Source organism: Neltuma alba, unplaced genomic scaffold (assembly GCF_004799145.2).
Source record: "Neltuma alba isolate B1F8T4 unplaced genomic scaffold, ASM479914v2 tig00001968_pilon, whole genome shotgun sequence".
Taxonomy (NCBI): Eukaryota; Viridiplantae; Streptophyta; class Magnoliopsida; order Fabales; family Fabaceae; genus Neltuma; species Neltuma alba.
The window spans coordinates 39,629-61,896 of record NW_021632690.1 but is presented as its reverse complement, the minus strand read 5'-3'; the positions used below and the strand labels follow the sequence as shown (position 1 = coordinate 61,896).

The window sequence follows — 22,268 nt, the reverse complement described above, 5'->3', positions numbered from 1 at the left end:
TAATTATCTTTCTGCTAAACGAAATACTAGATCCCAAATACCAACAAAAACTCACTTGATTAAACAATTGTACCAAATAGTAGCTTCATGGGATCCAAATACTTGTTCCAGATAGACATTTTGAAAAAGGTAGATCCTTTCAATTTACTTTTTTGTTAATTTAGATAAAACAAGATAAGAAATCTAAGACAGAAAATCATTTTTTTTAGAAAAAATCTAAGATGATCACACCCATAAAACATGCTTGCTTGGCCCCTCTATGGTAAAAAACAAATTGGTTTTTGCCTCCTGCAATACAATGAGTCTGTTTGTCTTTTTCGGCAAAGAATAAAGACGGATGAAGATTATATAATCTTGATAAAATAATAACACACACAGACAAAGTATAATAATTTTATTACAATAATTTTATAATCAGAAAAATATAAGACAGTAATGATTTATTATTTTAAAACATATTAAGGAAATGAAAAATATGTTATTTTAAATCATATATTTAATATATTAGTTTTGAAAAGTATAAAGAACATGTAGAAATTTTATGCTTGTAGTATAAACATATTGATAAATTTTTGAACAAAAGATTAGGATAAATATTTAATTTTTATGAAACATAAGTCAATACATATAACTATAAAAAGTTCAATGTTTGATCCCAATGAATTTTACTAATAAGTTCCAATAAATTTAATATTTATAAATTATGCAATTTGACTCGTAAATATTGAATACCTTGAGACTTATTAGTATTACCTTCAAACTTTGATCATTAATATAGGAGCTATATAATTAATTTGAGAATATTAAAAAATTAGTTAAATTAATTATTTGTAATAAATTAGTATTAGTTTTTCTAAAATGTTCTTGTTAATCATGTGCATTGAAACTATTTTTGATAGAATCCTTTAATATATACAATTAACAGAAATATTTTGAAAAGAAATTATAAATGTAGGAGATAAAATAAATAGAGATATCATATTTGCATTTATGAATAATTTTACTTAAAAATATATTTATGAAAGTAATCACTCAATTATTATGATAAATTTATGTATGTTTTGCCAAACAACAACAAAAATTTTATTCTCCATGTTTTCCCAAACAATCTAGTTGAAAAACTTAACATGTATAATATAAATATTAGATTTCACATTTTTTATTGATGAAGATTCATATTTTCCTGTAAGCAATTTTTTTTTTATTTTTTTTTTACGTAAACGTGTATGAGAGTTGGGACCGTGAGCGCGTGTGGGGTATTCTTATTTAGTTTCTTCCTTTTTTTCCGGGTGGGGTCCCCAAATCTGCCCTGCCCAAAAAGCATACAGGTATTGCCTCCCCAAGTTTCTACCTGTGTTTGCCAATCGAGTACAAACTGTCAATTAAACATTGTACTATTTTATGTCATTAATATAAAAAATTATTTAATTAATTTAAAAAAATTAATAAAATTAATAAAATTAATTATTCATAATAAATATGAGCTGATTTATATTTTTTTTATTTGGCATAAACTGAAAATTTTCCTAAGTCACTTAAGACTTATAATAAATATGAGTTGATTTATATACTGTTTAATCATGGCTATCGAAAGTTGATTTATATACATATATAATCAATAGAAATGTTTTAGACGATAAATTATAAATTTAAAAGATAAAATATATTAAGTCATATATTTAGGATTTTTATTTTTTATGGAAGTCACATTTAGAGTTGAACCTAACTAGCTCAACCGAAAGCAATACATACACATATATATACTATTTTCGATCCTAAATATGAAAGCTAGTTGACTAATTTGAGTAGATTAAAAAAATAATTGAAGTTAGTTATTTGTAGTAAATAGGTATTGTCTTTCCTAAAATATCTTTGCTACTCAAATTTACTAACTAAAACTATTATTATTAGAAAGATTATTTTAACAACAAATAGACAAATATGAAGATAAAATGGATTAGAATTTTATATTTATGACTAAAATAAAAATTAAATAAATTTTTATATTAAAAATTGGAAGTAATAATAAAAAAAATCAGATAAGTGCAATCTGGAGGAAAATTCAACAGCGGCTTTTGTAGGTCCGATGGGATCTTTGAGAAAGCGACCGCCTCCCAATTCGGTTCGGTTCAAATGTTCATGTCATTGGCCATAATAAATGCATATCACATTTAATTAATTAATATGCTGCTCGAAGGTTCTCATTAAATAAATCATATTTAATTTTTCATTAAATTCAAATACAAAGAGTGACGTACATGCATTAACAAGAAACTTAAGATGGATCAGCCTTCGTAATTTATAGTACATTTTATTATGATATTTTCAGAATAATTTATCCTGAAAGCTGATAAATTGTGTACTAAAATGGATAAACTATACTTAGATTGAGTTTATTATCATCTTAAGAAATTTAAAATTGAGGCCCGAAGCATGCCTCATGTCATGCCTCTGCGTTTTCTCTTAAACATGTCACTTTCCAGTCCTCCTGGAAAAGCATTAATTTTTATCCGCTCAATAATAAAGCCTGATAAAATATTTAACTGATATTGTGCTCCACATTATTATTATTATTATTATTATTATTATTAGTACTATTACTACTACTACCCCCAATATGACACTCATTTAACAACTTTATTTCCAGACAAGAAGTTTAATCCTAATCCTAAAATTCCAATTTACTTTGTTTATTAAATTTATGATTTTTTATCAATAAGAGTTAAGTCTAATAAAAAAACTAGTTCTTCGTAACGTGACAAATTAAAGTTCAGATTTTTTTCGTTAGAAGAGGTACCTATATTAATGTCTAATAACGACTTGAATAAGATTGTTTTTAAAAGAGGATACTTATACGTGGCAAAAAATTTATAATTTTTCCTCTAAGAATCTCTATTCTTTTTTTTTTTTTTGGGCCAAACTTAAGTATCTTTATTGATAGCTCATAGGAAAGAGATTTTCATAAAAAATAGCTACAATGCACACATGATTGAGATTGTATTATACTACCTCCGGTCCTAATTATAAGACCCAGTTGACTTATTTGAGGAGATTAAGGAAGTAAGTTAAGTTAGTTATTTGTAATAAATAAGTGTTGTCATTCCTAAAATATCCTTGCTAATTAAGTATATTGACTAGAACTATCATTATTAGAAGGATTATCTTGAAAAAAAATGCATAAATATGAGAGACAAAATGGATTGGGGTCTTATAATTAGGACCAAACAAAAAGTCAAACGGGGTCTTATAATAAGGACCGGAGGTAGTATATAATAGTGCAAATTTTAAAAAAAAAACTAAATAGGCCAAACTTGTAAGTCAGATCTTAAGAAAATAGGCATGACATGTTTATATAAATAAACTTGAATGTGAATTTGGCTTATTTACTAAATAGGTTAGGCTATGCTTTAAGTATGCTATGTCCTTACTTCAGCCTCCATGTAATGCTATTATTGGAACCATTTCTATGTTACTTTTTTAATTATAAATATAAAACCCTTATATACACTATATAAAAGTCTTATATTTAAGATCTGATAAGTATTTTTTATCAACGGCCTTACATTATCAATCTATCTATCATTATTCACTAATGTCTTCGAGGTTGGACGACGGAATGGTGACGTAAAAAAGCTAATGGTTTACAGTTCTCATGATACTCCATTGTCAAATTTATGCAACTTATTTATGTCTAATTTTTTTTTCCCTCTTTCCAAATCTATTCTTAATTAAATTTATTAATGGTTAAATTATTTATTAGGGGTTGAGAAAAAAATTATTGACAAGAGTTATGTCTAAAAAGATTTTGTAACTTTTGGTAAAAAAAAGAAGAAGAAGTGATTTTCTAATATTTTATAGTATTGTGGGGAGAGTATTATATAAAAAAAAGGGACAAAAGTTGTAAAAAAAAAAACAGGTAGGATAATTAAAAACTAAAAAGACTGGAAGGAGGATCAAAGGGTACATAAAATTAATATTAAAAAAAGAAAGAAAAAGAAAGCAAAGATAGGTGAATATTCTGGTCCCATGAGCCGTGGATGAAAAGCGACACTGGTTTCAGTGGTCAGTGGATTCACGTGCGGGTCCCACCCGGCTGAGGCTCGTGCATGTGATAAGTCCATCCCATGGCTCAAGAGGAGCCGCCACCATCACCACCACAAGCACAAAAGCTCAACGTGTAGTAGTAACCTGCCTTGGTTGAGAACTTGAGATTGAGAAGAAGCCGTGGGAGAACGAATCATCAGCCAAGCTCTGCCCCTCCCTGCTTCTCCTTCTCCTTCTCGAACCCACCATGACTTGCTCCATTATCAGATGCTTCAAATCTCGTGAACCCACTTATTGCTCTTCCTCGATTTTGATCCCCCACCGCCTCTTCTTTTTCTTCTTCTTCTGTCTCTTATCTTCTTCCTCTTCTGCCTTTGTGTTTTCTGGTAATTTTCACTTCCGTTTTGTTTTCTTTTGCAACTTGCCGTACGTATCCTGACGATGTAAATCTCAGAAAAGAAAGGAGTTGAGGCTAGTTTTACTGGGGGTATTTTGTTTCTCATGTCTGCCTCGGTGTGTCTTTTGGGTCCAAGTCAAGTTTTCCACTTGCTCATGTTTCTGATTAGTTCTTAAGAGTTGAACCGATTTGATTTGTTTTTATCATGATCATTCTTTTTGATATTAAGTTGCTTTTGAACTTTCGCGAGAGGATGCACTGTCTCACGTGGTGGTTACATTTATAATTTTATTTTCTGAATACCTTTTGAAAGATTCAGCCAGGCGGATTTGTATTGACTTGAAGCTTCTCAACTCTTATTATTGACAATGATGAGTGATAGTTTAATACTTTAACGTTGACGTCTATGTTCAAATCATTTATAAATGGATCGGAATGGTCATAGCAGGATATGGGCTCCTTTATCTGCAGGCCAGATCTCTGTTTGCAAAAAGAAAAGGCAGTGATGAATACTCTAGCATTGACAATTGGGATTCGTCCGTTGATTTATGATAAGAAACCCACTATTTAAGAAAACGATTTAAAAAATAAAGAAACATTCATATTTCTTGCTGATGGATTGGCCATGACTCGATGGACGTGCTAAGTAGTTGTTCACTTGTTTGCAATGATTAGGTAATGGAACTGAAGATTTAGAAAACAGAAGCGATTTATTCCCCAAAATTCTAAGAGATGAGGCAGTGGCTCGACTCTATGAACTTGGAAAGGTAACTAAGCTAAACTCCTCCTTGATTATGTGTTATGATTTTTCAATCTAAATTACTACTAGTAACATTCTGGGACCTGTGTATTGTGTAACCAAGTTTCATATATCAGTTGAAATCTCTGACAGTTTCAAAAGCATGGCTTTTTCCGAAATTCTACTTTTTTCCCCAATTTAATAAAAATTCTACCCTTATCAAAGTTTTGGCAATAATGTGAACCACAATACCTATGTAAAGTTTTTTTTTTTTTTTGGGGGTGCTGACTATCAGTTCTCTGATAAAAGGATGATATGTGAACATATGATAAAACTTCGCACTTTAGTATTGACACCTTAGAAAATGATTCTTCTCATATAATTATTGTATTAAAGAATCTAATAGCAAAAACTTAAGAATGGGAATGTGTGTGTGTGTGTGTGTGTTTTTTTATTTATTTTTTTATTTGATATTGTGAACCGCCATGACTAGTAGATTTTAATTGGTAGCTTTGGTATTTCTTCAAATTACCTGTACTTGGAGGTTATTCCGTTCTGGTAGCTGGTGTATCATAAGATTGACTGTATTCATTCTTAAAAGTTAATGTTGCTGCTGGATGAACAGGTAAGCGATGCTCGTGACTATTTGGAGAGGACATTTTTGAGTCCGGCATCCATGAGGGCAATCAATCTTATTCGAGCATGGATGGAAGATGCTGGTTTGAGAACGTCAGCTTTTTGGCTTCTTGAGCTCTGAACATTTGGTTTTTGGAAGTTGGACTGATGATTATGCCTATGTCCAGGTGGGTGGACGAAATGGGGAATGTTCATGGTCGGGCGGAGGGTGCAAATGCAGATGCTGAGGCTTTATTGATTGGTTCTCACATGGTGACGCATTTATGTCCTCGAAACTTGTATTATATGTCTTAACCATTGGTGAAACTTTTTCCCCTATCTATATTAGTGTTTTCTTATTCTTTTGATTAGGATACTGTCGTTGATGCTGGGATGTTTGATGGATCACTTGGAATAATCTCTGCATTGTCTGCATTAAAGGCTTTGCATATGACTGGAAAACTTGGTCAGCTAAGGCGCCCTGTCGAGGTTAGCCTTGTAACTTCTCAGTTATAAAAGTTATGATATTCAAAGGTTAAATTTTGGCCCCAAAAAAAAAAAAAAAATTCAAAGGTTAAGTTGAAAAGTGTTTGTAGTGCATCCCATCTATGTTCCTTTTCAATTTTACCAAAAATGCAACACTAATTTGTGCTCATTAAAAAGGATATGCCCCAAGAAATATCATTTCATAAGATGTGAAGGAAAACACTGGACATGTTAGAAGCTAGGCTTCGTTTTTCTTCACGTCATCTTAATTCATGTCCTTAAGTTAATCCTGCAGGTGATTGCTTTTAGTGATGAAGAAGGAGTGAGGTTTCAAACTACCTTCTTGGGCAGCGGCGCTATAGCAGGAATTTTACCAGCAAAAGCTTTAAAGACAACTGACAAGAGGTTTCAGCTAGTGACTTCCTGGTTATGTCTCCAATGAAATTTCTTATATTGAATCTCTCTCATATACAGGGGCATGGCAGTGGAAGATGTTCTTAAGGAGAACTCTTTAGAAGTCACAGAGGAGAGTCTTTCAAAGCTCAAGTATGACCCAACATCTGTTTGGGGATATGTTGAGGTATAGCAGAAATTTGCTTTCTTCAACTATACAGCTGTTTTTCTCCATAATCTCTGAAGCGTTCTAATTGAAAATCTATGTGCACATTTTTTCCCGGCTGCAGGTTCACATTGAGCAAGGTCCTGTGCTAGAACGGTTTGGTTATCCCCTTGGTGTGGTTAAAGGCATAGCTGGCCAGACTCGATTGAAGGTGAACATTTAAAACATTTCAGCCTGAACTTTATCTAAATGGCACTCACTAGAAAAGGATAATGTAAAACACATGCTTCTGATCTATTACTGCAAACGATCCAACTTAACTGCTAGTATAAATCTACACGGCCGTGCAACACAAATATCATAGGTCAGATTTCAAATAGGAGCTTTCTTCATGCTGAGTTGAGCTGGGCTCTGCATTTCATTAGGGGATAAAGAAGAGTTCTCAGGAAATCTAGGTGGCGCACTAAAACGGTACCAAAATAATACCACAAGCTAAATGAAATGAACTAGAATTGAGAGATTCGATTTTAGTAGACAGGGCATTAGGTGTCTTTAATTTATGTTTGATATTGAGTATATCAGGGAGTGCTACAAATTTGGCTTCCATGCTCTATTCTCATCTTTTAATCTGTACCCTTTTTTTTGGTCAAACATCTTTTAATATGTACCATTCACATTAAAATTGAACAGTCTATCTTTTATTTTATTCTTAATATATGAATAATTTTTTATTTAAACAGGTGCATAATGTAAAATAATCTTCTAACTGCTAAATAATTTTTTTTTTTTAATTTTAAAGCTAGACAGTTCAGATCAAATCTAGATGATTAAGATATCATCTTATGGATGAGGAGAGTACCGAATTCGGATGCTCAGAGAACCTAGCAGGGTCATAACACGTCAAACCCCTTACATGTGAAAACATCCTTACTGGTGTGACCCTTCTCATTCTGATCTTAATTTACTTAAAAATCATCATCTATGCAGGTTACAGTGAGAGGTTCACAAGGTCATGCTGGAACAGTCCCAATGTCTATGCGCCAAGACCCTATGGCTGCTGCAGCTGAATTGATTTTAACTCTGGAAAGCCTCTGTAAAAATCCTGAAGAGTACCTTTCTTATGGTCATCAATGTGGAGATAATTCGGTGAAATCACTTTCAAGTTCTCTTGTCTGTACAGTAGGTGAAATATCAACATGGCCAAGTGCCAGTAATGTCATTCCAGGCCAGGCAAGAGCTAAATCTCTCAAACGCTGCTGACCTGAAGAAGTCCAAGTGGGAATGCCTTATATTCCTCCTTATAGTCAGAGTTAGTAACTTCGATGATAATATACCATATTGCTGCAGGTCACATATACTGTGGACATACGAGCAATGGATGATACTGGACGCGAGGCTGTCATTTACGAATTATCTAGGCGCATGTATCAGATATGTGACAAGCGTTCTGTTTCCTGTAACATCGAACGCAAGGTATGGGCCATCATTTGTTTGTTGAATAGCATTCCCTTGGATTTGACGTATGGAAGAGTTATAAACCTTCCGTATCTTGTTTTGAACCTATTATTAGAATGACAAAGATTTAACTGCCTTATTTTTTGGACTGACACCAAATGGAAAAACCACTCAACACTGGTGGTGGTTGAACTAATAAACACATAGTTATGCAGACTTTGATATCATGTTAGATTATTTAAACATACAAGCTGAAACTCTTAAGTGAAAACCTTGCTATAACGTTTAAGGAAGTATGGTCAATGACTTTCTTTGCTGTTGACCTCAGCATGATGCAGGTGCTGTGGCTTGTGATTCTGAACTGAGTTCACAGCTTAAGTCTGCGGCCTACTCAACACTCAAGAGAATGGAGGGCGACATTCAAGGTGAAGTGCCAGTCCTAATGAGTGGAGCCGGGCATGATGCAATGGCCATGTCTCATTTAACCAAGGTTACATTTCTCTTCTCTGTTTGCTAGTTGATATGTAATTTCCCCAGCAGGATGTGACAATGAGTAAGAATTTGAACAGGTGGGAATGCTCTTTGTGCGTTGTCGTGGAGGCATAAGTCACTCACCAGAGGAACATGTGCTGGACAGTGACGTCTGGGCAGCCAGTTTAGCAATCTTGTCATTTCTTGAAACCTTATAATAAATTGTAAATAATAATAATGTAGCTTTAAGGTGTAATTATTGGTTAATCCATTGAATTTACATTCAAGACGATACTGTTTCTGTAGTAGCTTCTGTGTCCTTGTGTAAATGAGTTGAGTTATTATGCCATGCCTAATGAGCCCCAAATTTGCCACTTCTTTGGAGATAAAAGGAAAGGGGAGCAGGTTGAGTGAAAATCTCACAAATGTATATAATTTAGCATATTGCTTATCGCACTAATGGACCTTACACATTGTTCTGATAATGACACCAGAATATCCTGATTACATCTAATACATTAAGCTTAAACTCAGAAAGACTGAATGATTGAAGACTACAAGACATTACAAGAAGGATCAAGAGAATGAGAATTCAATTCCCTTATACCAAAGGAAGCTCGAGCGCGTCATTTTAGAAATGAGAATAACCTTTCTAGGAGTGACGTTGACATTAAGAAATGCTGAATGATCAAATGAGTCTGAGTCAATGTTTCACATGAAATAAGCAACTGACGGCCCTTCTCTAAGTGATGCGTTACTTCACACTGATTAAAGATGAACTTAAAAAGAGTTCTTCATATGGTCTCAAGGAAATGAGCAAAGCTAGAGTACTTTGGCTCCCACCCTATTTCCTTGCGAGTTTTGGAGTTGTTCAATCTCTTACCAAGAGGATCATTAGTTCCTGAAATGGCAAGGTAAACATCAATCAGAATGAAAATTTATGCATAAAGAAAGAAAAGCACTTAAAAAGTTACTGATTTGAAGTGATTGTTGCAGAAATCTTCTACAAAATTCCCCTGTGAGGAAGAAATTTTAAGGAACCAAAAATGAGTTATGGAAAATATTGATGTGTTATACTTTTATTCCAGAAAGTGGTGACAATCACATGAAGAACATCGCCGAGAAAATAATGGCAGCAAACTTGAGGTATAAATTTCACAAGAAGAAACGGACTGACCAGTGAATTTATCAAATTTTTTACTGAACTTCCCACTTCTATTAATTAGGTCCATCATTTCTTGCCTGCAAACATAAAGAATACCGGGTAGAACGAGAGTTTAAATAGAAAATGCAGCCAGAGATATGAGAGAAATCAGAATGGGATTTGCAAGATTACAGAGATGGCATATAACCTAGATAAAGGATGATTATCACAACCCAAGAAAATCTTTCCTCGAATTTTTTTCTTCAGGATTGCAACTGCAAGGGAAGCAGCATCCTGGGGTGGAAATGGAAGTGTGTCAGAATGAGCATCCTCTTCATCAAAATAACCATTACTGAATGGCTACAGATATGTGAACCATTTGCTGAAGAAAATATTAAAGCAACTTCATGGCATGAAATACAGATATGAAAAAGAATTGGGAACACCAGATCATTGTTCATAAAATACAGAAAAGTAGCTAGAGATGAAAGAAACTCTGACCTCATAATGTATGAGATTCAGGATGTGATCAGGACGACTATCTACAATGCCCTTTTCTAACCAGTAATTGTGTGCACCTCTATCTGCTTTGTGTAATATGTCAAGGTTGGGGAGAGACACAAATAAAAAATCAATAACAAATCAGATTAAAGAGTTCTTGTAATGCTAATATCTTGAATTCCAGAAAGGATATATAAAGCCCTGCCAATCTCAGAACGCAACCACCAGACTCCAGCACCACATTTTCAGCATTTAGAAGAATATCTGTTCTGGGGCTCCTCCCAATCGGCACGGCTGGAGTATCCTACAAGGAGGGTATATAAAATCCTATGTGAAGGACTGTCAACAAACGTTCAAGTATATTTGCGCAAATCAAAGCGGTCAAAATAACATTGTTTTGAAAGAGAAGCCAATTTCTTAAAGTAACCAAGCATAATTCCCTTGATTCAAAAGGGAAAGAAAGAAAGGAAGGGTGATAGCTGGCCCAAAAAACTGATATTTCGATATGTCACCTACCTCATCACATGGTCCATTATCGTTACGATCATATGGAGCAGAACTTGATGTAAAAAGGAAGGAACCTTCACCACTCCAGCTTAATGCAGCTTGCCTGATTGATCAACAATCAATATCAATGTTTGGGTTCATAATATGATAGTCACAACACTAAGGCACATTTTCCTTTTCCTAGTAATTGTCATTTTATTTCAGGCTGGTGATAACCAAGTTGTAATGAAGAAGAAAGTTGATCTGGACAACAATAGTCCATGTATATATAAACTAACATCAAAACTATACATCAACGCGAGTGTCATTTTATTTCAGGCTGGTGATAACCAAGTTGTAATGAAGAAGAAAGTTGATCTGGACAACAATAGTCCATGTATAGATAAACTAACATCAAAACTATACATCAACGCGAGCACAACTTCCTTTAGCTATAGTCTCATAGTAGACTGTTTACAAAGTGAAGCAGAATACTTAAGTTCTAACCCATAAAAGAGAAAAGTTCCCAAACAGAACAAGATAACCCACTTCAAGCCTTAAGCTTGCTGGAACAGTTAACATTTCAACACATAATTGTGACAAAATCATAACACTTCCATCAAATCATGGAATGGCTTCTGCTTCTCACCTGATGTTTCCAGAATAGTCAGAGGTCCGGGAAGGTGGAGCACAATAAATAACATAAGGAAACTTGTGAGTAGATTCCGTCCATTTCAGAGACGGATTGATACACATTTGAATCAATTCATCATGATGATCGGCGGTCCTTGTCTGCCCATAAACCTGGCAACCTGGAGTTTCCTGCGTGCGTGCACATATGTTAAGAGTGCCAAAAAATTTCACGGTAACACTTCACCTCACCATAAATCTGAAGAAAGGGCTCGTAAACAAAGAAGTGCTAATACTGATACGAAAACAGACATGATACAATATGAATAGGGCAAACATGACAAACATGTAGAATGCAAGAGCAATATATGTAAAATTAAAGTAGAATAACAAATACTGTTACTTTACTATTTATCGACTAAGCTGTTTATTTGTTTTTCAGAATTCCCATCTAAAATTGAAGCTAGTTTAAATTGAAAATGGGGTCTAAGTGCGCTTTGAGTCTCTGACACCACAGTACTATGTTTTTTACGTGCGCTTCATAGATCATAAATCATAGTCATAACTTCATGTTTCAGTCACATCTATGCTCTCACGCTCTTGTTATCATCACATTATCTTAAAGCACAAAGAAATATCTGCATGCAGGAATCATAAGTGACAAACACTACAGAAATATGAAACTGTAGCACAGTACCTCCCGCCATTTCTCTGCTACCAAACGACCCAGAACTCCAGGACCCACAATCAATAGGTCATGTTGGCCAATTGTTTTAGGAGATGAAGGCTCCGATTCTTCTATGGGAGCATCTTCTGATACCTGCAAAGGGGTCGCCCTTGGCAACAATGTTGCTGACTTTAATCTGATTCCCGAATCGGAACTCGTGGAGGTAGAGAAGAGCAAATTTGGGGATTTAGACAAGGGGCAACAGACAATGTTAGAAAGTTTAGAGAAATGTCGAGAAGGATTTTGAGGTTTGAAAACAGCGATGGTAGTGAAACACGAAGTGCTTCCCATCATAAAGATTTGATTTTTTGAAGAAAACTCTTTTTGAGCTTTGTTGACTGAAGTGCTGAGAATATTTCTGTGGAATTACTTGACAAAATTTCTACAGAACCAATCAGTTCACAAAGCGTAAGCCAGTAGGAAGATACGGCAAAATTGACAAAACAAATGATTGTTAGAAAAATATAGTATTATGAAAATTACAAGGAATTACTCGTCCAATTTTTAATATAAAACTCATTTAATTAATTTGGTTAAATTAAAAAATTAAATAAGTTAATTAATTATAAAAGTGATATATTTTTCTTAAAACACCATAATCATTTTTTTTAATATCCGCACTTCGTCTTCTACTTAATTATAGTTAGGGAGTATATATAAAGGTAATTTAAAAAAAATTGATAAATATGAGAAATGTGCCTTATATTTAAAATCAAAACTAACTCAAGAATTGAGTCTTATATTAAGGATCGAAAAGTATAATATAATTATAATAATCACAGCATAATTAATGGAAAAAAAAAAAAGGTGACAAGGAGTTCCAGTGGTCTTGATCTTGACCCGACTTGAAAATAGACCCAGAAGCCAAGGCTAGTTTTTTCGGAGCCATTTTCGTCTGTTAATCACTTGCAAAATAGTCAAGAAAAAAAAAATGCAATTGATTGGTTTATTTTATTGGTTTTTAAAGTTTGGACCGGTGGTTTTTGATTGAAAATGCGACGCATATGAGCCGGGGTTGGCAGCTTGGCGCCCATGGAGGAGAGGACACATACTTTGCAAAATCCAGTTCTTCAAGCTAATCGAAGGCCATATAAATATCTCAGCTTCAGGAATGTTGTCACAAACACCAATATGGAGGGCGATTCCACGTATGAGAGGTAGGTTGAGAGCATAAAATTGAAGCCACTCTACTTTAGAGGAAGAACCTTCACAAAGATTCACCAGAGATGCTATTCTTTATGCCGTTCCAAATTTATGGACCGCTTTTTTCTTGCGCATTAAGTGTTCGAAGAAATTTCCGTTCCGCCTGAACCGTTTTTAATGGGGAATGTTGAAGTTTCACTTTCTAGCACTGTTATTTCATCTGCATGCAAGGAAAATATACTTCTTTGATCGCTAGGAATACGTTTGTGAAACCAGTGTCTCATGTGAATTTTTCATGTGCTGACATGAGGTGACTGTCAATTTATGTTTGAACTTTGATCCAGTAACATCATGGAGGATGAGAACAAATCAGAATTTAGAAGTTTTCTCAAAATCCTTCCCCCTGTAGAGTTTGCCTGCGTCTATGGCTCATCTCTTCATCCAAACAACCAAGCCAAGGTTTCGTTTCTGGCTTGAACTCGCAAGTTTTCTTCATTATTTCCTATCAAATCTTTTCTTCGAATTATTCGCTTTCAATTTTGAAGATATTGGTTTTCTAGTCAACCATGACAGACTACATTCTTGGCGTATCAGATCCCTACCGGTGGCATTCCGAGGTAATATATGATATGATGTCTTGTGCACTTATACTAGTGTTACGTATGCCTTATGGAGTTAGTTTTTTTCTCTGTGCTTCCTTTTCCTCCACTGTGCAACGGCACCGCATAGAACCTGAAATTGAACAGAAATCACTATGCATCGTGGATGGTGCACCTTGGCGGGGCAAGACTGGTATTTCCCTCTTTCTGTTCATGTATAGTTGAACTGATTTATGCTAACCACTTATTCTGATGCTAAATCTTGATAACATATGTAAGGTTACCGAAGTTGCGGATAAAATTGGCGTTGGCGTGCATTTCAACCCTTTTGTTAGTTGGAACAGAAAGGTACTCCTAGCTTGAAAACTCAATTATGTGAACAAGTGTTGGTAAAAAAAGAAAAAAAAATGTTAACGAACTAAATACTCATAATCACATCACATATTTAATAGCTCACAATTGTCAGTTTTATATGTTGTCATCTTTTTAGACTGTCCATCATGTGAATATTTATTTTCTTTAGTTTTGCTGAGTCATGATAAATGTCATCTGTTCCCTAATTTATCAACAAATTTACACAGATGTTCAAATACGGGGTTGTTCGAATTGATGACTTACTTCAAGATGTACTGTGTTGGGAGAGGTTTTACTTGAGCGGTCGTTTGCAAAAACCAGTATGTTTATTTTGCTTCTTTACCCTTATCTTCCATTTTACAATTGTTTGACTTGGGGTTCCTACTTTTGGAAGTGCCGATATGCAACTGCAGATGTCTAATCAATAGATGGATAGTTGTTTCCGATTTGAAAGGTAAGATGCTGGTGAAGATAAATAAATAAGTAATGAACGGTGCTAGCTGGCTGAATTCTTCTTTTTGGTGCCCTAAAAGACTTGTTTATTTGAAATCTGTCTCTATTGTTCAACAGAAAAATTGTAGCATTAGTTTTAGCATTATTTTCATTGTCTTCTCAAATTTTTTGATCCAAATATGTGCTATGATAGACTTAATGCCAAAGACAAGGCCTCAACGACTTGTTTCTCTTAAGCGCATAACAGTGATGCTTCCCCCATCCTCCCCCCCCCCCCCAAAAAAAAAAAAAAGTGATGCATATTGCCCGTTACAAAGCTCTAAAAAAAAATCTTTTATTTATACATTTTTTTAACTGACAATCCTTTCTTGAATCGGACTGTATATTTATTACCTTTAGAGGCTTGCTTGGTTAGTCTAATTTAACGGACTGCAGCTTCTGAGAGTATTCATATAAGAGCCTGTTGACATTGTTGTGTTGTATCTTTCTCATTCTTTTTCATGTCCTCTATTTTACTTTAATCCATGACCTAGTTCTTTGGGTGCACTCTATGCAGATTCATATAGTGATAGATAATTTGGACATTGCAAACGTCAATTCTGTTAACCTGAGAGCTGCAATATCAGCTGCTCTTCTCTTTCTTCCATCAGAATTCACAGAGGTTTAGTTCTTTCATTTTTAACTAATTATTTTGGGGAGTCAAAACAACTGAAATAATTGAAGCATATTCTTGCAGGAAGATCTGTATTCCAAGGTGTGTAGCCTCTCATATGTGGGTGACCTACGTATGCTATTTGCGGAGGATAAAAATAAGGTAGACCTTGACTGCATCATTTTGTTGAGATTTTGAAACTATTGATGTCTTCCATATATAGAGGCTCAATGCTTACCTAATACCATACCATCAATTGGGCGATCTACTGAAATTATATGTCAATTTGGTTGCAGATTTTGGATTACTTTGTACGTAATAATGGTATAATGAGTTGATCATGAGTTATGCCTCCATGAGTGTCGAATTTGACTTTGACTTGCTGCACCAACCTGCTTGAACAAGATTGTTTTTATTATGTTTTTAAGTACTCCTCCTCTTCCGCTTCACTGTTTGTCATATTCAACTTTAGGAAAACTGACTTGATCATTGAGCAGGAGAAAAGGAAAGGCTTAATGTTGTCAATTGTATATACTATATTGTAAAATCATTCTATATTTTACCACTCTGGTGAGATACATGGTTAATTTTGTCTGAAATATCTGCCTTATATGAAAGTTATTCTTTCATTTATAGTAATTTAGAAAAATACACAGGAATAGTCCCCTCATCTTACTGTGGTGGTTGCATGTGATTTAGAGTTGACACTTCAACCTAACTTCTTCATGGCCTTTTTATTAGGCAGTGTGAAATTAATTGCAGTTGTCATGTTAATGATATGATCCACCCAATGCTTATCCATGTCACTGACTGGATTTAAGTTAATATGGTTATCGTTGTCTCCTCTACTGAGATTAATGAAATATTTCCTGCATATATCCTTTCTTGCTTTTTCCTTCAGGGGACTGGGGGCAAACATGTAAATTGCATGTAATTGGTGCAACTTCTTTCCTCAAGGAAGGCAGATGCATCGTATTTGCCTAATGCTTACACCAAGATTCCTCTATTTGCTATCTGATCCAGGTGAAGAAGATTGTAACAGGCCAGTTTGATCTATTCCACTCAATGTATAAACCGTTTCTTCAAGAGTATGAGGCTAAGAAGTTATTGAGACTTTCATCCAGTGCTAATCGCAGAGTACAAGTCTTTCAGGTATTTATATTTAATTTTTCTTCGATGTAGGATTGAAGTTTAATCAACTAAGCTGAGTTTTGGATTTATTATTTTCTCCAACAATGGTTTTTTTTTTTAAATAAATAGAAGTAAATATTTTGTTGCAGATGAAATAACAATGTAATCACTGGTTGATAAGATTAAGATATCATCAAATGAAACTGAACAAAAAGACCTCCCAATAAACAAAAGGAGCAAAAATCCATAATAGTTCATAACTTTACTAAACCTAATCACTCTCTACATTATATTAGTGATTCTCTTTAGATGCCTATATGCAGAATATTGAAGGGAAGCCATTGATTCTATTACATTACTTTATCTGGCTCCAACTGTAGAAAGGATAGACTGTAGAATCCCATAAACTGCATACGTCCACGTTATGTTATTCTCTATTTTAATCAAGCCCGTGGTTATTTAAGGTTTCTTCATGGTCTGCCACTATTGTGAACTGGTCCTTGAAGATTACTATCATCCTCAGCTGTGAAGGCGAGATTGTTCATTTTGTTTTTTATCAAGCACCTGAAGAAATTTAAGTTCCCTCTTTGAGCTCGATGATGAAGCCCAAACTGTTTATAGTATGTCTACAGAATCCTAAATTTTAGTTCCATTTTTTTTAAAATAGAACCTTGAAAACCGAGTACCATTTTCATCCCATTCTAGGGGCCAAATACCACAGGTACAAAGACGTATCAATCTAACCATTGTCTAACACTCAGAATTAGAACATTGTAACTCCAATGGATAGAAGTTTCATAGATTTCGATGTTTGATTTTTGTAGTTTGAGGAGAGTTTAATACGTATTGTTGTTTTTGGTATCAATATGTTCAATCTATTGGCATGATTTAACTTCCTTGAAACATAAATAAATTATACGGAGTTATCACCTGTAATGCGTATTACCTATGCATGTGAACTTGTGTTTCCTTCTACTTATGTCGAAATTGTTATTTAATGCTACTTGGGGGCTGTTTGGATATCAATCCCCCCCTCCCCCCAAACACCCCCTTGATTTGTCATGAAGAAGCAATCCCCCCCCCCCCCCCCAAAAAAAATGTTTCCATTTATAAAGGAACAAGAGTAAGATAGAAGCAATATTTTCAGATATTTACCGCTTCTCATCCCCTTCTATGTATTCTGATGCATCATAGGTCACATCTTTAGAGTTGGATAATCCAAGTGAACTAATTTCTCCTTGTAAAACAGGATTGTGACTTATCAGCGGCTAGCTCTCTTGTCTCTTCTCTTCCTCCTGCAATCAGAAACCAGATGGGTATGATGTTAGGAGAGAAGACAAAAGTCATTGAAACTGGTATGCCTGCTTCATGAGAAAGAATTGTTTCATAAGGATTGTTTCAGCTTTAAATATTTCCCCACTTGGACTCCCAGGCCGTTGGTGGTTGATGATAGTGAAATAGTAGATCTAATTAGAGGTGTATATCATATTGTGGATAAAGATAATTAAACACTTAATGATTTCAGGAAAAATCACAAGAGACGTTGTTCTCAGCTCCAGAGAAGAGGCTGCAAAATGCTTGCAGGGAATTCTGAGGAGAAAAGTTATGATTTCAAGTGCAAGACAAGCCGTGTCTGGCCTTCTGACTTCCGGTGGGGTTAACGCTAGCCGGTATCTTGCCAAAAAAATGAGCAAAGCCTGGAAGTCCTGGAGGTGATGATTCTAGTCAGTTAGAAATCTTAAAATGAGAGTTTCCTGCTTAATCATTGACCAAGAGAAGTTTGCAGAAAGACTGGTATTGCTTTCATTTTCCACCATTTTGCTTCTCTGTTGCGGAGCTATAGCCTTCTGGACAGAACTTTGGGTAAAATTCTGTATCTGAGGTTCTTTAATAAAAGATGTTACTTGAACATCTTTTAATGACTTAGCTCCACATTATGGATTTCCTGAAAATGTTACTTCATATGTCATAATTCTATTGAGAAACTTGATAGTAAACACTTGGCCTGAAGATAGTAAACACTTGATATGTGGAGAAGCAGGTTTGGATTAGCATGAATATGGTCGTTTATTTCTTCATCTGATTTCCATATTTTCTTGTAATCTGGAGTTTTGGATGCAAACAAGTCCTAAAGAGGTTTTTTTCCTTCTATTGAAATGCTGGGTAACTTAATACTGGAAATGTTTATAAACGTAGTTTGTCTCCATATTACTACATCCTTAATATAAAAACTAATTTAACATTTAATTAGATTTAAATATAAGACCCATAATTCATTTTTTCTGTTATATTTATTCTTCTTTTTTTTTTCTCCAAAATCGCTCGTCGTAATTGCGTATCTTAAAGATTTTATTAAATAATAATTATAGCTAATACATATAATTAGTAATGGTATTTTGGAGAAGATAATATCTATTTATTATAAATAACTAATTTAACTAATTTTCTTATTCTATTTAAATTAGTTAACTAACTTTTATATTGAGAATTGAAAATAGTGTAAATAATGAATTATTAGCTTCTCAGTATTTTTTTTTCCAAGAAAAATTTCAAAAAAAAACAACACATCTTAAATTTTAAAATATCAAATTACGAAATACTAAAGAATATGAATTTAGTTTTTAAGTATAATTAATTATTATTATTAAAATGTAGTAAATAAGATTAATTTTAAATTTTAAATTTAAGGAGATTTTTTTGGAATTTTTCTGTTTTGTTTTCTCTCACTATGATGAAAATTAATGCTATGGGACGCAATCAATGAGATTCAACCTGACATGACATCTTGAGTTGATTTATACCAACCCCACTAATGCTAGCATTTTAGGTACAAGGAAATAATACTACGAGGTCGAAATTATGACTTATATAAAATTAAATGAGATTAAATATGTATTTGAAAAAAATTAATTAATTTAAGGAACATGTAAACATATCTCCAGGGACAGATGTTTAGATTTTTTTTTTTACAGCAACAATCTTCACCCTGCATTGTAATTAACGGATGACAGCTATCACACTGATGTTTTAAATTTATCACTTTTTAATTTAATAATATTCGTGTCAAAATATTGATCATATGAGGAAGATTATTGAGCTATTACTTTATATTACCTCTATTCTTAAATAAAAGAATGATTTAATTAATTTAAATAAATTATGAAATTAAGTTAAGCTAGTTATTTGTAATAAATAGGTATTATCTTTCTTAAGATATCTTTGCGAATTAAGTATATTGGTTAAAACTACTATTATTATAAGGACTATCACGAAAACATAAATAAATATAAAAATAAAATAAATTAAAATCTTATATTTACACTTAGTATTAAAATAAAAATCAAACAATATATAATAAAACATAATCAATTATTTTTGAAATTAACATATATGCAGGGACCGCACATGAACTACAGGAAAATTGACTGCAAGTCAACGCACCCACCCTCCAAAAAAGTTGCTTTGAAATATAAGTTTGGGTCCGCCAATGGATCTATCTTATATCAATCAATATAAAAACATAATGTTCCAACATGGAATTTGCAATAGCCACTTTCCCTATCTTTAAAGATAATAAATACAATAAAAACAAAAATTTCTTTATACATGCACACAAAATAAACTCTAACACAACTTGTCAATTCTATATAAGAACTTGTTAATTATACTCTTTTCATATTCAATCTTTTTAATTTATTATAGTATGAAGTGCACTTATTAAAAATACATTCCTATAGAAAATTGATAAGAAAGCACAGTTAAATTGACAAGTAATGTTACAATTAGGCCACTTCATATTATAACAAGCATATGTTTTATAAGCTAAATTTATTACATAATATAGTTTGTCTCGATAGTACTATTTTCTGTAGTTAATATAAAAATTAGTTTAACATTTAATTTAGTTTTAAATATAATATTCTAATTCATTTTATCTTTCATATTTATCTTTTTTTCCTAAAACAGTCTTTGTAGTAATTATATATATTAAATGTTTTATCAAATAATATTTCTAACTAATATACATATTAACAAGGGTATTTTAAGAAAGATAATATCTATTTATTACAAATAACTAATTTAACTAATTCTTTTAGTCTATTCAAATTAGTCAACTAACTTTTATATTAATATTAAAGATAAAAAAAAGTATAAATCATGAATCATTGGCTTGCTAGCTTTTTTTAAAAAAAAAAAAGAAAATACCTCCTAAATTTTAAAATATCAAATTACAGATTACTATAAAATACAAATTTGTTTTTCAAATATAATTGATTACTATTAAAACATAGTAAATAAGATTTCTTTAAAATCTTAAATTTAAGAGGATTTTTTTGGGATTCTTCTGTTTTGTTTTTCTCTCATCATGATGAAAATTAATGCTATGGAGACACAATCAATGAGATTCAACCCGTGAACCCGATATGACATCCTAAATTGGTTTATACCCCCACCCCACTAATGCTTAGGTGCAAAGAAATAATATTAGGAGGTCGAAATTAAGACTTGTATAAAATTAAATGAGATTAACTACGTATTTGAGAAAAAAATTAATTAATTTAAAGAACATATAAACTTATCTCTAGAGACATATAAGCATAGATGTTTAGATTCTCTTTACAGCAACAACGTTCCCCCTGCATTGTAATCAACGGATGACTGATATACCACTCTGCGATGTGTTGAATTTATCACTCATGTTTCTTGAAATTATAAAATCAACAATAATTTTTTATGTTACAAAAATATTTTTAATGTAATAATATTCTTGTGTCAAAATACTGATCACATGAGGGAGATTATTGAGCTATTACTTTACACTAGTGGAACATAATCAATGATTTTGAAATTTACATATATGCAGTACTACGCATGAACTAAAAGACAATCGAGCAAGTCAACCCATCCAGCCTCCAAAGAAGTTGCTTTGAAATATAAGTTTGGGTCCACCAATGGATCTATCTTATCAGTCAATTCAAAACCATAATATTCCCATATGGAATATGCAATCACCCCTTTTCCTATCTTTAAAGATACTACGTTCCGGTTCTAATTATAAGAACTCGTTTATATACAATCACTCATTCTTCTATCTTCAAAGATACTATCTCTGATCCTAATTATAAGACCTCGTTTATCAACTATAAACGAGCTTTTATAATTAGGACTTGAAATAATAATAAATACAATAAAAATAAAAAAAATTTATGCTTTCACACAAAATAAAGTCGAACACAACTTATCAATTCTATATAAGAACTTATTAATCATACTCTTTCCACATTCCATCTTTTTTATTTATTATAGTATAAAGTGCACTTATTAAAAATACGATTCCATAGAGAATTGATAAGAAAGTACAGTTAAATTGACCGGTTTTATTAGAATTTTTACAGGCCACTTTATATTGTTACAAGCATATCTTTTGGAAGCTAAATTTATTACACAATAAATTTTTGCACTTTATAAAATATACTTTGAATAATGTAAATATAAAAGACCTATTATTTTCATACTAGACTACATATATATAGACTCTTATTAAAAAAAATCGATTACTCGTCACTAATTATGATTATGAGTAATAAAGAATCACGTTTTTTTTTTATACAAAAATTTTTGAAAAGGGGTTGGGCTCACCCACGATCTAAGGGCAGGGCGAAATCTCCCTTCCTCCTACGT

The 22,268-nt window shown here is 32.9% G+C and overlaps 3 protein-coding genes across 7 annotated transcripts; 2 read left to right on the top strand and 1 right to left on the bottom strand.

Moving 5' to 3' along the window:
• Window positions 1-4,165: 4,165 nt before the first annotated feature.
• On the top strand, window positions 4,166-9,133 carry LOC114714792 (allantoate deiminase 2-like). Of its 2 annotated transcripts, XM_028899568.1 has the most exons (12): window positions 4,166-4,430; window positions 5,117-5,208; window positions 5,806-5,909; window positions 5,984-6,068; window positions 6,168-6,284; window positions 6,577-6,686; window positions 6,756-6,861; window positions 6,965-7,051; window positions 7,828-8,070; window positions 8,188-8,313; window positions 8,624-8,785; window positions 8,865-9,133. In XM_028899568.1, the coding sequence occupies exons 1-12, from the start codon at window positions 4,292-4,294 to the stop codon at window positions 8,982-8,984; spliced, it is 1,491 nt and encodes a 496-aa protein (XP_028755401.1). In that variant the 5' UTR covers window positions 4,166-4,291; the 3' UTR covers window positions 8,985-9,133. The 2 variants fall into 2 exon arrangements, with proteins under 2 accessions (XP_028755401.1, XP_028755407.1); XM_028899574.1 differs by lacking the exon at window positions 4,166-4,430 and having other exon boundaries at window positions 5,806-5,899.
• Window positions 9,134-9,395: 262 nt separating this feature from the next.
• LOC114714825 (uncharacterized) lies at window positions 9,396-12,590 on the bottom strand. Of its 2 annotated transcripts, none has more exons than XM_028899606.1 (8): window positions 12,225-12,590; window positions 11,547-11,719; window positions 10,928-11,021; window positions 10,605-10,715; window positions 10,412-10,501; window positions 10,119-10,204; window positions 9,944-10,008; window positions 9,396-9,667 (listed from the first exon to the last, which is right to left on the bottom strand). In XM_028899606.1, the coding sequence occupies exons 1-8, from the start codon at window positions 12,546-12,548 to the stop codon at window positions 9,561-9,563; spliced, it is 1,050 nt and encodes a 349-aa protein (XP_028755439.1). In that variant the 5' UTR covers window positions 12,549-12,590; the 3' UTR covers window positions 9,396-9,560. The 2 variants fall into 2 exon arrangements, with proteins under 2 accessions (XP_028755439.1, XP_028755443.1); XM_028899610.1 differs by having other exon boundaries at window positions 11,547-11,709; window positions 12,225-12,309.
• Window positions 12,591-13,074: 484 nt separating this feature from the next.
• LOC114714808 (phosphatidate cytidylyltransferase, mitochondrial-like) lies at window positions 13,075-18,583 on the top strand. Of its 3 annotated transcripts, none has more exons than XM_028899587.1 (11): window positions 13,075-13,411; window positions 13,742-13,856; window positions 13,958-14,014; window positions 14,127-14,189; window positions 14,276-14,344; window positions 14,578-14,670; window positions 15,360-15,464; window positions 15,540-15,617; window positions 16,479-16,607; window positions 17,051-17,206; window positions 17,836-17,918. In XM_028899587.1, the coding sequence occupies exons 1-10, from the start codon at window positions 13,287-13,289 to the stop codon at window positions 17,162-17,164; spliced, it is 948 nt and encodes a 315-aa protein (XP_028755420.1). In that variant the 5' UTR covers window positions 13,075-13,286; the 3' UTR covers window positions 17,165-17,206; window positions 17,836-17,918. The 3 variants fall into 3 exon arrangements, with proteins under 3 accessions (XP_028755420.1, XP_028755414.1, XP_028755428.1); XM_028899581.1 differs by lacking the exon at window positions 17,051-17,206 and adding an exon at window positions 18,112-18,583 and having other exon boundaries at window positions 13,082-13,411; window positions 17,836-17,941; XM_028899595.1 differs by lacking the exons at window positions 13,075-13,411; window positions 17,051-17,206 and adding an exon at window positions 18,112-18,583 and having other exon boundaries at window positions 13,777-13,856; window positions 13,943-14,014; window positions 17,836-17,941.
• Window positions 18,584-22,268: the final 3,685 nt, after the last annotated feature.

Excerpts from the sequence above, each read along its gene's own strand:
- LOC114714792 (XM_028899568.1), top strand. The coding sequence starts at position 4,292 with ATGACTTGCTCCATTATCAGATGCTTCAAATCTCGTGAACCCACTTAT. Across the intron at positions 8,314-8,623 it reads CCTGTAACATCGAACGCAAG|CATGATGCAGGTGCTGTGGC; the intron begins GTATGGGCCATC and ends TGTTGACCTCAG. Across the intron at positions 8,786-8,864 it reads CCATGTCTCATTTAACCAAG|GTGGGAATGCTCTTTGTGCG; the intron begins GTTACATTTCTC and ends GAATTTGAACAG.
- LOC114714825 (XM_028899606.1), bottom strand. The coding sequence starts at position 12,548 with ATGATGGGAAGCACTTCGTGTTTCACTACCATCGCTGTTTTCAAACCT. Across the intron at positions 10,502-10,604 it reads TGAGATTGGCAGGGCTTTAT|AAAGCAGATAGAGGTGCACA; the intron begins ATATCCTTTCTG and ends GACATATTACAC. Across the intron at positions 10,009-10,118 it reads GATAATCATCCTTTATCTAG|GCAAGAAATGATGGACCTAA; the intron begins GTTATATGCCAT and ends TTATGTTTGCAG.
- LOC114714808 (XM_028899581.1), top strand. The coding sequence starts at position 13,287 with ATGGAGGAGAGGACACATACTTTGCAAAATCCAGTTCTTCAAGCTAAT. Across the intron at positions 14,190-14,275 it reads ACCTTGGCGGGGCAAGACTG|GTTACCGAAGTTGCGGATAA; the intron begins GTATTTCCCTCT and ends AACATATGTAAG. Across the intron at positions 15,618-16,478 it reads TTGCGGAGGATAAAAATAAG|GTGAAGAAGATTGTAACAGG; the intron begins GTAGACCTTGAC and ends TATCTGATCCAG.